This window comes from Corapipo altera, unplaced genomic scaffold (genome assembly GCF_003945725.1).
Source record: "Corapipo altera isolate COAL_440 unplaced genomic scaffold, ASM394572v1 146, whole genome shotgun sequence".
Lineage (NCBI taxonomy): Eukaryota > Metazoa > Chordata > Aves > Passeriformes > Pipridae > Corapipo > Corapipo altera.
This window is the reverse complement of record NW_020884981.1, coordinates 371,721-384,215: the sequence shown is the minus strand read 5'-3', so window position 1 is coordinate 384,215 and position 12,495 is coordinate 371,721. Positions and strand designations below refer to the sequence as shown.

Here is a 12,495-nt window from a genome sequence, read left to right as displayed (position 1 = left end):
CCGCTCAGATGTTTCCGCTCCCATTGGCTCAGACACGCGTCAGTCACGGCCGGCCCCGCCCCGACGCTCCCTGGAGGGCTCCGGAGGGGCGGGGCCAACGGAGCGGGCGGTATGGACTACAACTCCCGGCGTGCACTGCGGCGAGCGGGGCATGATGGGATGTGCCGGGGCTGCGCACGGTGGGGGGAGAGGGGGAGCTGGGGGGATCCAGGGATTGGGGGGATCCAGGGATTGGGGGGTATCCAAGTGTCATCCAGGTGTGTGTGGGAGCACCCAGCTGTGGGGAGGCATCCAGGTGGGTGGGCATCCACTTATGGGGGGTATCCAGGTGTGCGGTGGGCATCTAGGGGGGCACCCGGGTGTTGGGGACACCCAGGTATGAGGAGGGCCCGGGTGTGGGTTTTGGGGGGGTTGGAAGTGTGTGCACCCCACTGCTGTGGGGGGCAGGGGGCACCCAGTGAGGGCTGGCCTGGGCAGGTGACATCCAGCGTGTCCCCAGGGATGGTGCCAGCCAGGGGATGCCAGGCTGGGCCTGTCCCCAGGAAGGGCTGTGACACCAGTAACCACTCGTGGCCTTGCTCCATCCAAATCCCTTGGCACTGGCATCGCATCTGTGAGCAACCACTCCCAGGCCCGATCCCGGCAGATTCCCAGTGGGAAGGTGTGGAGGATCCTTTCCCTGCCCTAATTGCTGACAAGTCCCTGTGCCCAGCACAGCATCCTGCTCCTCTTTTCAGAGCTGCGCATTCCATTAGTGATGTTCCCAGCCTGGCTGTTCCCAATGAATCCCATCTAAACTGCCCTGGGTCCCCCAGCCCAGGGAGCACTGGGGATGCCCCTCAGCCTGCAGGGAGACTGAGGCCCCCCAGGCTCCTTCCCTCTGGTGAGTCAGCTCCTGCTCCTCCTGCTCCTCTTCCTCCTCCTGCTCTGCTCCCTGGCCTGTGCTCCTCATGTTGCAGCAGCAGCACTGAGACTTCTTGCTTTTATGAAATATTAATTGCTGCCCAAACCTGTCCTTTCCAGCAGGGCTGATTCCCTTTTCCCCCACAGGGATTGCTGTGCTGTTGACCAGCTGGCCAGGACAGCACTGCCAAGGGTGTTGGATACCCCCCACCAGTGACTCCTCTGGCAAAGATCCCCCAAAAGTGGGGCTGCCAAAGGAGTATCTGTAAAACGGGCTGGAGTGGGGTGGGCTGAGAGCAGGCAAAGGGCAGCTGGCAAAGGCCAAGGGGCTCCACCAGCCTGGCCGGGCAGCCACCAGCACGGCCCACCCTCAGTGTGATGGACTGGAAACGTGCAGTGCCTGGGCAGCAGTGAATCCATCAGTCCTCAGCTGGCTGAGACACAGCTCTGGGCACCAGGATGCCCATCTGAGCACCAACAGCATGGCTGGACCCCAGTGCCCCACAGCTCTGGGTACAAGGGCCCCTCCTGTGCCCTGTCCCTGCTCCTCAGGGGCTCTGAACCTGCCCAGCCTGGGGAGGGCAGGCCATGGAATCACAGACATGTTTCAGTTGGAAAGGACCTTAATACCATCTTAATCCAACTCCCTGCCATGGGCAGGGACACCTTCCACTAGCCCAGGTGAATCCAAGCCCTGGTCCAACCTGGCCTTGGACACTTCCAGGGATGGGGCAGCCACAGCTTCTCTGGGCAACCTGTGCCAGGGCCTCCCCACCCTCACAGCCAACAATTCCTTCCCAATATCCCATCTAACCCTGTCCTCTGGCAGTGGGAAGCCATTCCCCCTTGGCCTGCCCCTCCATCCCTTGTCCCAAGTCCCTCTCCAGCTCTCCTGGAGCCCCTTTAGGCCCTGGAAGGGGCTCTCAGGTCTCCCTGGAGCCTTCTCTTCTCCAGGCGAACCCCCCCAGCTCTCCCAGCCTGGCTCCAGAGCAGAGGGGCTCCAGCCCTCAGAGCATCTTCGTGGCCTCCTCTGGACTCGTTCCAGAGCCCCTCCCTCGTGCTCACTGGGTGAGGGGAGATGGCAGAGCTCTGGGGTGGGGGCTGTGCCCCCCTTTGGTGGTGCCAGCCTGGCTCCCCCTCCTCTCCCACAGCCTGAGGGCTTGAGCTCATGTGCTGCCTTGGAGCCACGTGGTGTGAACTCCTTTAGGGGTGCTTTGGTGAGGGGTTTGTATCCCCGTGGGCTGAGGGATGCTCACACTCAGCACTCCTCAGTTTGGCTTCTGCACGTGGCAGGGGCCAAACACAGCCCCCTCCATCCCCTCACCCACCTCCCAAACAGCCCAGCTCCCACAGCCACTGCTAAAGCAAAACGAAATGGCAGATTAAGCAAACCAAAATAGCAGACAGAGTTAATGGAAATAGCAGATGTCCTGCTGGAGCCTCTGCCACTCCCAGCCTCTGCTGATGGTGTTCCCCAGGGAGAAGGGGCTTGGAGGGCGAAGCCTGCAGGGAAACTCTCACTCCAGGGCTCAGCCCTGGCAGGTGGAGCAGGGGAAGCAGAGAGGGGGGACCTGTTCATGCCTGGATTCCCCAGGAGGAGAGAAAAGCCACTCCTCTCATTTCTGTCCATCAGCCTGTTTGCTCCAAAGCAGTGGAAGTGGAGAGGAGGAGGAGGATGGGCAGGAACCTCCTTGATTTTATTTCTTTTTTCAGCCTCTGGTTCTCAGTCCTGCCACTCCAGAGGACCCTGTTCATGGCTCGGTCAAGGGATTTCTCACCTCGCTGGGATAGTGGAAACCAAACTGGAGCCCAGACCAATGGGAATCATGGCAAGAGGGTGTGAGGCAGAGCTAGAGGGGTGATCCTGGCAGAGGGGGGATCTTGGCAGGGGCTTGGTGCAGTGTGGGGACTTTGCCATGGCTGTGCACTCAGCTGTATGAAAGGGCAAAGGAATGGAATTGGAAGGAGTGCTCTGGGGTGAGGAGGAGTGGTCATGAGGCCCCATCATTCCCATCCCAGCTTGGGCTCCTGCTCGGATTGGGCAGTGCTGCAGAGGTTTGTCCTCCCCATCCTGCCTCACACCAAACAGCACCACACCACAGGAACAGGCTCAGGGGAAACCAAGGAACCCCTCACTGACTTGAAGGAAATCCCAGAGCTGGAGGAGCATTGCCTCAACCATGTCCAAGGCCTGAGGTGGGATCAGCTGGGTCAGGGCTCCTCCTTCCATGGGCTTCACGGCCTTAGCAGAACAATTAGAGCTGGACCAGTGGTGAAATCCCTCTGTGTGGGAGAGCAGAGGATGAGCAACTGCCCAGCCAGGCCTCAGGAGGGGGATGAGCTGCCTGCCTGGGTAAGCTGAGCCTACAGCACCCCCCCTGCCTGTCCCTGTGCTGTGGCAGCCACACAGTGCTCGTTAAACAAGAGGGAAGAGCTCGATTTTTCTCCCAACATCTTTACTATAGTGTAATCAAAATCCATTTAAGTTCTGATTAAAAGGTTTAACTAACCCAAAAACCCCACACCTGTCAGCAGAACAGAGCTATCCATCCCTAAACTCTCCCACAGAAGCGCCTGTACGTGGTATGTGCAGAGTATCCCTGGTCCCACCTGTGCAGGGACCTGCTGCCACTGGCACTGCTGCCACTGGCATTGCCCTGCTGGCATTGCCATCATCCTGCTGGCATTGCCATTGCTCTGCCCAGCACTTCTGTCTGAAGAAACAGAGCTGTCATGAGCCTAAAGCCAGTCTGATTCCTAAGGCAGGGCTTGTTCCTGGCCAGTCTGTGTTTCACATCACCAGGCTGCATTTCACATCAGGGCTGTGGTGGGAAGGAAGTCACCTTAGCTGGGGTTAATGGTGACATTTAAAGCAAACACTATGTCACACTTTGCTCCGGCTGAACGTTCACGTGAGAGAAGGAGAAAATGTACCAGTGGTTTTTAAGCAGTGATCAAACTTCCTCTCAAACTTCACTCACAAACACACAGTTTCAATGAAACTGTCAGTCATTCAGTGCTCTTTCATAACACTTTACTTTAAACCAGAAAACACTGTAAGGAGGAGGATTGATTCCAAGAGTTGTGAAGTTCTCATGAATTTCCCCGGTGCCAGAGGTTAAATAACACTGTGGATGGGAGAGGTGCTGCTGCTTCTCCCTGCCCTGAGTGAGCACAGAGCAGGGCCCCAGCTCTGCTGCTCCCCCCAAGCAGCACAACCAGCACCTCCCCTGCCCCGGGAATGCAGGGAGTATATTCTGTCACCTCCAGCATCCAGCAGCACAGGGATCCTCTTGTATTTGGCTTGCTGAGACAGTAAATGGGGAGTTAGAGCATTCCTGGTTTGAGGCCTTGGCGTGCGTAAGGGCTGGAGGTGCCAACTGGGAGTCAAAGGCAACAGACTCTTGCAGCAACTGCTAATGGAAAATGGTGAGCCAGATGCAAAGGTGATGGGCACACTGTTCTCATCCAGGAACAAAAACCAGCAGCCCATGTGAGGTTTGGATTGCTCTGAACATGTTTATCCTGCACTCAAAAGCTCCTGAGCCAGCTGGAAAGCCCCATGGCCTCCTGTCATGTGGGGGATCCAGACCCATCCCATCTGTGTTCAGAGCACACTCACCCTGCAGAGCCTCAGTGCTGCACACAGAGCTGTTCCCAACACGTGGGCACTGCCAGGCTGGGGTTCTGCTCCCCAGCCCCCAGAGCTGCCCCTCTGTGCTCAGCACAGCAGCAGTGTGGCTGCACAGCACGTGCTCTCAGCACAGAGCAGCTGGCGAGGAGCAGGTCAGGTACCTGAGTCAGTGCACAGGCACCCCAAAAACAGAGGGCTTAGACACTCCCCAAGAGGCAAAGGGGCTGCTGGGCAGTCCCTGAACAGGGGGAACAGGAACAGAGGCGGCACAGGGCTGCAAATGTTCTCAGTCACTGAAGAGATCTGAGTTATGGTGTCTCCAAGCTTGGCACAACATGACAAAAGGCAATGGGCGTGAACTGAAACACATCAAATTCTGGCTGAAGAGCTTTTCACTCTGAGGGTGACCAAGCACTGCACGGGTTGTCCAGGGAGGTGGTGGAGTCACCATCCTCAGAGATATCCCAAGGGCATGTGGACACAGTCCTGGGCAACCAGCTTTGGGTGGCCCTGAGTGAGCAGCGGGGCTGGACCAGATGATCCTGAGGCCCCTTCCAATCCCCACCAGTGGTTGCTGCAACCAGCAGGTCTAAGGACAAAGAGTAAATCCCTGAGGGCTTGAGTTAAGCAAGAAGATGGTGGGGGGGCAGCAGGATGAGGCAGCACAGGCCAGAAGGAAAGCAGCTGGTTGTCTGCAGGATGACCATGCAGGAGATTCCCTGCCTTACACTCCTGAAAGTCAACCTACGGGTTATACACTCGTGGAACCCCCTTTGTGTGGGCCTGAAAGGGGCCCAGTCCAGCTGCAGGATCAGGGAAAACTCCCAAACCCATAACCAGAGCCTTCAGTGCAGTGTAATTACTGAGGTTTCCTTTCAGCATCGTCACATGCTGTGCTGGTGAGGAAAGGAAAGGATTTCTCCAAGGCAAAATTTCTATCTAGGATGGAGTTTTGCACACAATGAATTAAGTTTTCCCACACAAACCGCCTGCCTAAGTAAAGAGGGAGTTTGTCCCAGCACTGGGAACCATAGGGTGGGAGAAATAATAATTAGAAAATGCAGTATTAAAAAAAATCTCCAAGATTAGAGCCTCCCTGTACATGTCCTAAGGGGTGTGTGGTAGGAATGGGAGATCTGAAACCTTTAACTACTTCTCATCCAAGGGCTGACATGGATGAGGAAAAATCAGAGCCAGAATCTCACCAGCAGCCTCTTCCCTGAGGAAATGCCAGCGCTGGGCCAGTCTGTGCTGCTGTGGAAGATGATGCTGATCCCAACTTCTAATTAGAGGGATGACATAAGGTCAAGTGTTCCTGAGCAGGATGTCTGCTGAGTTGTTGTAATGTGCACAGAGTCGGAAAAGGGTGGGGGAAGACTTGTTTCACAGCAGGGACTGGAAAGGAAGAGGAGAGACGTGGCAAAGATCCAGCACAAGGAACTCAGATGCTCAGATACCACCCCGGGAGAGGAGAGCGCCCAGGGGGAGGAGCAGTGGGACAGCTGGGGCACCAGTTCTGGGTGACACAGGAGAACTGCACCCACAAGGAGCTGCCACTGCCCAGCTGGGCTGCTCAGGGTTCTCTGTGTCTCAGAAGATTCAGAATCTCAGGTTTGAGGAGCTTTCTTTCAGTTTAGTATTTCCCCATCCCCACAGTAAGTATCAGCCTTTAGTAAACAAACCCAGCACTGGAATATCAAACACATCTGGCAGGTTCCCAAAAGGAAGGTCACATTTGCTGGTCTTCATGACTCTTTGCTGTCTCTGGGGCTTTCAGGTCACTTGATCCCAAAGGACAATCACAACTAAGACCATTATGAACTGTCTGGTCTCACAGGAAGATTTTAAAAGCCAGGAACATTATTTTCATAAGACCAAAAATAATAAAGTTTCTCACAGCAGTGAGTGAACTGAACTGTGCAGGCCTGGGAGGAACCAGGGACATCATTTAGTAGCTCCAGTGGAAAGATGAGAGAGGGGTAACGTGTAAACTGCTCTGCTGAGAGCCAGGTGAGGATGGGACTGCAGGACTGACTTCAGCTGAAGTAAGAAACATTACTCAGACCATTCATCCACTAAAGGCATCACTGCCTGGAGTTATTCCCACCTGGAGTGAGAAATACCTGGGCAGTGGTATTCCAAGAGAAGAAGATGCTGTATTTGTACAGGAGTTTTCAGCAGGGATCATCAAGGAAGAACCAGATCTCTCCAGTTTCTGCAGACAGGGATGCCCCACCCAGAGCCTGCAGTGGCAGATGCTGTTGGGGGGCTTTTGCCATGCTGGCTTTCTTCAGTGAGGTGCCCTTCTTCCCTGGATGAGGTACCAGGACATCCTTTGGGAGTAGGGTCCACACAGCCCTTCCTCTCTTCATGATGTCCCTAAGAAACCTGGAAGGCCTTGGAGATTTGCCTGCTAAGGAATGTCTGGACCAGGCACCTGCCTGCAGAGCTTCCTTTCCTCCTGATCAGGCTGTGACTGGAGAGGCAGTGGCTGCACCATGATGAGCTTTTAGCAGCTCCAGACAACCTAAATATATCTGGCCAGGGATGTCTTAAGGCAGGGCGGCCATAACGCTTCTCTTCTGTGACAGCCTCCAGCACATGGGGTAGGAAACTCTTATCCTGCCCCTGGAAGTGCTGAGTGAAGGCTCCCAAAGCCCACAGCACCTTGCCTTGCCTCCATAACTCCCACTGGGATACACAGGCAGCCCTCCAAGGAAGGGCTGCCTGTGTATCCCAGTGGGAGTTATGGAGGAGTCACAGCACATCCTCCTCCTCCATCCTGGGTTCCTTGGACAGCCAGAGGAAACGGGGGCAGGTCCAGCACACCCCTCACCTGCCAGTTAACAGAGCCACTTTGGGTGTGCAAAGCAGGGTACAGGGACACTGCACCCTTGTTTGAGCTGGGCCACAGGAACCAGCAGGGCTGGAGGAAGGATATTTTGGGTAAGGGCTGTGTGTAAATGCCTACACAACCACAGAGTATCCAGAGGGACACAACCCTCCCATGCACAGAGGCACTCTTTCCAAGACAGGGAACAGGAGACACATCAAAATGAGACCAGGACACGAAAAACATAGCACTGCTGCACTGTGGAGATGTACTCAAAGCAGGAAATCTCCCCTAAGAGAAATCATGGAATCACAGAATGGTTTGGGTTGGAAGGGACCTTAAAGCTCATCTCATTCTATCCCCTGCCATGGGCAGGGACATCTTCCACTAGACTTATAGCTTCAGGGAAAGAAGTGGCTTTAAATGCCTCACAGCCAAGACTTTAAAAGCTCCTTGACTGTTAGGAAGTGCAAAATGAGGGACTCTTTGACGAGGGTCTCACCAGGGCCCTGGAAACAGGGGGTGTATGGGCCCTGTCAGGGGGTGCAGCACAGGCTGCCCTGAGCTCACTGAGCTGGGCAAGGAGCTGGGCTGAGCACCCCCAGCAGAGCCCTGGTCAGAGCTGGACTCAGCAGAGCTGTGAGAGCCTCACACTGGGACTGGAGAGCCCTGAGCCTTGGCAGAGCCTAGAGCTCTCTGTCCCCGGGCTCACAGCCACACACACCTGAGCAGTCCCAGAGTCACAGGATACTCTGAGCTGGAAGGGACCCACAAGGATCATGGAGTCCAACTCGTTCGTGAATGCCCACACAGGGCACTGTTTGCTTTGGAAAACAATGTAGATGAGACCACATAAGCACCCTGTTTCTGTGCTGAACACCTCCTCTGGTGCTGCAGTGGGGCTGAATCCAAGCCCTCCCAAAGGGAAAAGAACAAATATCCTCTGAACCCAGACAAGCTGCTGCTCAGTTTTCAGTGTGTGACTTTACAAGACAATCCTCCACCTTGTGTTTGATCAGCTTGAAGGCTGAAGCACAAAAGGTCCAAAACACCCTTTAGCCAAATGAACCTCAGCATTGTGCCTCTGAACCTCCTCAGGGGCTGGCCCTGTGAGCCAGCATGGAAGGAGACATTCACTCCCAAACCATTCAGAAGCTGCTTCCTCGGTGACACTGAGGGCTGGTTTAGTGAGGCACTGACAGGTTTCACCCTTAGCTTCCAAGATAATCATTAGCATGTTATACAAACACAGTGTAAGGGAAGAGGAAAGTGGAAAAATAATGCTTTAAAACACTTGCCTTTAAAAATTCAGCCCCTCTCATGTTACCAAAATCTATTTAAAGGGATGTGGCAATTGCTGGCTCCAAGAAGCCTTTGGTCCTAAAGCATTAGGATTCAGTATATTTTTCTGGTCAACTTCTCCAGCTCTTTCACTGTCTTTAGTCTTGCTTCTCTCCTTTGTGTTTCCAAGGGTAGATCAGCTCTCCAAGGAACAGCTTCTTGCAGAGAGATGCCCAGGAGTCCTTGGGGTAACAGCTGTAGGTGGGCAGCCTGTATGTCTGTACAACAGCACCATAGGAGAGAGGGTTGATCTGTGGGAGAAAGAGGGGCAGGAGCAAGGAAAACATGTGGTGAGAGGCTCAGGCAGCTGAGGAGGGCAAGTGCAGCTTCTGCACAGCACCAGCCTCTGCTAAAACATCAGTCCTGCTGCTCACAAAGCATCAGAATCCCTCCCTGCCTTGGTAAGGCTGTTTGTCCTTCCACAACATCCCCAAACGTGACCAAATGGAGCTTGGCAAGGGATGTCATTGAAATCATCTTCAAGCAGAGAGGCAGCACAAGTGCTGCTGCAATGACAGTGACACATGTCACACACGGGTTGGGACTGTCCCCTCCTGTGTGAGGGGGTGGCAGTGGCTGCAGAGACAGTGACAGAATCACAGAGGCATGGAATTGTTTAGGTTGGAAAAGACCTTTAAGGTCATTGAGTCCAACCCTTAACCCAGCGCCGCCCAGGCCACCACTAACCCACGTCCCCAAGTGCCACATCCACACAGCCTGTCAATCCCTCCAGGGATGGGGACTCCACCACTGCCCTGGGCAGCTGTGCCAGGGCCTGACCACCCTTTTAGAGAAGAAATTTTCCTTAATATCTAATCTAAACTTACCTAATTATACCCCCCATGGATGGGGGATGCACTGGGACTCTCAGGAACTCTTCTGGAATGGGCCAGTGAAGCTATACCTTACCTGAGCCCTCAGCCCACAGCTGTGCTTTAAGTTAAACCTGATATCACCCAAGTGGAACTGAGCCCAGCACAGCATCACACTCCAAAATAATTACCACTGCTATTTTCCCCATTTCCCCAATTTTACCTACTGGAAATTACCATTTTCAATTAAATCTCCTTGGCTGAGTTCATCTTTTTAAATTTGATTTCAATCACCATCCTAACCCGTGCCTACAAAAGCTCTGATTATGGTCACAAGTTGCCATATTGACCTTTTGAAGAGGGGGGCAGACAGAGGCTTTAGCTGGATGAGGGGTGACAGAAGTACATCAGACCTTGGAAAAGCTCATCCCCCTGCTTTCAGGGCAGGAGACAGGTGAAGTCTGTGGGATGGATCCAATGCAGCCAAGATCTGACACATCTAAAGGCTGCACAGCAATAGGTTGTCTCCAAAAGAACAAAAAGCTTGCACAGAAATGGTAGGGCTCAGAAAACAGATCATGAGAGAGGCTAAGGGAAGGGACTTACAAAGCTAGAGGAAGCTTGGACACTGGGGAGAAGTGGAAGGACATCCTCTAGTGAAAGGGTCCAGCTCTGCTGGAACCAACCAAGCAGCTCCATGAAAGAGGACTCTCATTCACAGCAGAAAATCCAGCCACAAAAAGGAAAGAGAGACAGCAAAACCCACACAGAGAGTCACCACTTGGTCAAAAGGTGAATATTTCCACTGAGAAGTACCCAGTTTTCTGGGACTGTGCCTGTACCACCAGCTTGCTTCAACTTTCTGGTGCTCACAGAGCAAGAGGATGAACTACAGGGATGGAGCTCTGGGAAAGGGTGGTTGAGCAAAAAGTTCATTAGAATTAATCCTGGAGACCTTTGTCAAATTAGTTTTAAAGTACAACATTGCTGAAGCAGAAGGGGGAAATGCCAGTACACAGAAGCATCCCTAGGAAGTTTAGGAAAAAGGCCAGGGCTGCAGCTTGCAGGGGAAAAAAAAAAGAAAAAAGAAAAAAGAAAAAAAAAGCCAAAGAATCCTGCTCCCAGAACAAACAGCAGTAAAACCTGAGTAACTGTTTCTGCTCATTCCCTCCCTACAGGCAAACCAGTCTGTTCTAAGTGCAAACATGCTGGGGGAGGACAGGAACTGCTGCTCTGCAAGGGACAGACACAGTGTGTGTTCCTTTGACTATTGGCTCCGTGGGCTGGAAGGTTTGGACACAACATTTCTTGTTAAGAAGCATCTCCAGGCAGAGTGTGGATACCAACACTTCCCTACTAAAACATATCCAGGGATGGGGCTACACCCAGGCAATACATTCCCTGCCTGTCCTGTTAAAAATGGAAACATGAGGCAAACCCCATGCATAAGTGAGGTGCTAACATGAGTTCCCCTTATGCAAATCCTGCAGTTCAAAGCTATGATATTCCCTGATGGAATATCCATCCCTCCTCTCATAATGGAGCTGTTCCCTTTCCCTTCCTCTTCTGCTTAACCCTTTTCAAAGCAATTGCTGGGAAAGGTGACACTTTCATAAGCAGGATGGATCAAACTCATCATGTCCTAGAATCATAAAATCAGAGAATTCAAGACTGGTTTGGGTGGGAAGGGACCTTAACACTCATCCAATTCCAACCCCTGCCATGGGCAGGGACACCTTCCACTGGCCCAGGTTGCTCCAAGCCCCGTCCAGCCTGGCCTTGGACACTTCCAGGGATGGGGCAACCACAGCTTCTCTGGGCAACCACCTCTCTGGGCTTCTCTCACCACCCTCACAGGGGAGAATTTCTTCCCAATATCCCATCCAAACCTGCCCTCCTTCAGCTTAAGGCCAGTCTTTCCCTGGGCTATCAGTTCAGTTGAGCCACACTGCCAGAATTATTTCTTCCTATGCATCCAAAAGAAATTATTTTAAACACTAATGAAAACACTGACCTATGTAAGACTTCCTGGAGAATATTAAGTAGCATTTGGAATGGAAATATCATTCCCTGCCCTCCATCCCCCCTGTGTCTGGACTTTGCATTCCAGTGGCACTATCTTAAAAATCAAAAATAATCACTTGACTGAACCACGAGCTGGATGGGAATGCTCAGACCCAGAATTATTGATTCCTAATCCATTACCAGTGTCCCAAAGGACAGCTCTGAATGTATCATTCACCTACAGCTTCAATTATTTTGAGCACAGCTCCATGCAAACAGCCTTATTTCCATCAAGTAGAGCTCCAAGAGAGCTACAGGGAGAGGGGGCAAAGCCACTGTGAAAATTCTAGAAAGGCACATCACCTTGTACAATAAATAAGAATTTTAGCATGTCTCTTAAAAATAAGCTTTTTAGATTGTCCTCTCCAAAGGCCTATCAGAAAGTGGGATATTCAGCAGGATTTCTAACACAAGCCCATTTTTCATTTCCACCAGCACAAAGAGAGTGAAAAAAGTGCCTTTCCTGACTCTCTGCTCATTATTATTTGAACAGAAGGTCGGGACAGACATCCACTGCAGCACTTCCACCTCTCCAGATGATGACTTGTGCTATATTCCAGATAGCAAATGGATCTTCCTGCAGTGGCCCAAGGAAAATTCATCACAGTCATATGACTCACTGCCTCTGCTCTTTAAGTGGGGATCTTTTCCCTCTGGAGAGCCCATCCAGCTCATCCACACACAGGCTGATGCCAAAGCTCCTGTGCCTTATCTCTGGTCTCTGGGTTCCTTTTTAGGGAGTTCTCTGGCCATGGAGGATGATGGATTTTGGTTCCTACACCACTATCCTACTGAAAGACAGGAACTGGGAATACAGCATGTTCAGGGAATGCTAGATTTGCCCTGGAAGACATCTTTGAAGGGATTCCCTCTGGAATTGCTGCTAGCTGCTGTGCTGTTCCCTGCTA

The 12,495-nt window shown here is 52.7% G+C and overlaps 1 protein-coding gene across 4 annotated transcripts in view; it reads right to left on the bottom strand.

Moving 5' to 3' along the window:
• Nucleotides 1-8,648: 8,648 nt before the first annotated feature.
• The window catches only part of PIGQ (phosphatidylinositol glycan anchor biosynthesis class Q), a 34,675-nt gene continuing 30,828 nt past the window's right edge, over nucleotides 8,649-12,495 (bottom strand). For 3 of the 4 annotated variants that reach the window (XM_027665826.1, XM_027665829.1, XM_027665828.1), the window contains one exon: nucleotides 8,649-8,962. In XM_027665826.1, coding sequence (XP_027521627.1) covers nucleotides 8,810-8,962 — 153 coding nt within the window. In that variant the 3' untranslated portion in view covers nucleotides 8,649-8,809. The remainder of the gene's footprint in view (nucleotides 8,963-12,495) is intronic. The other variant, XM_027665827.1, reaches the window with a different exon arrangement.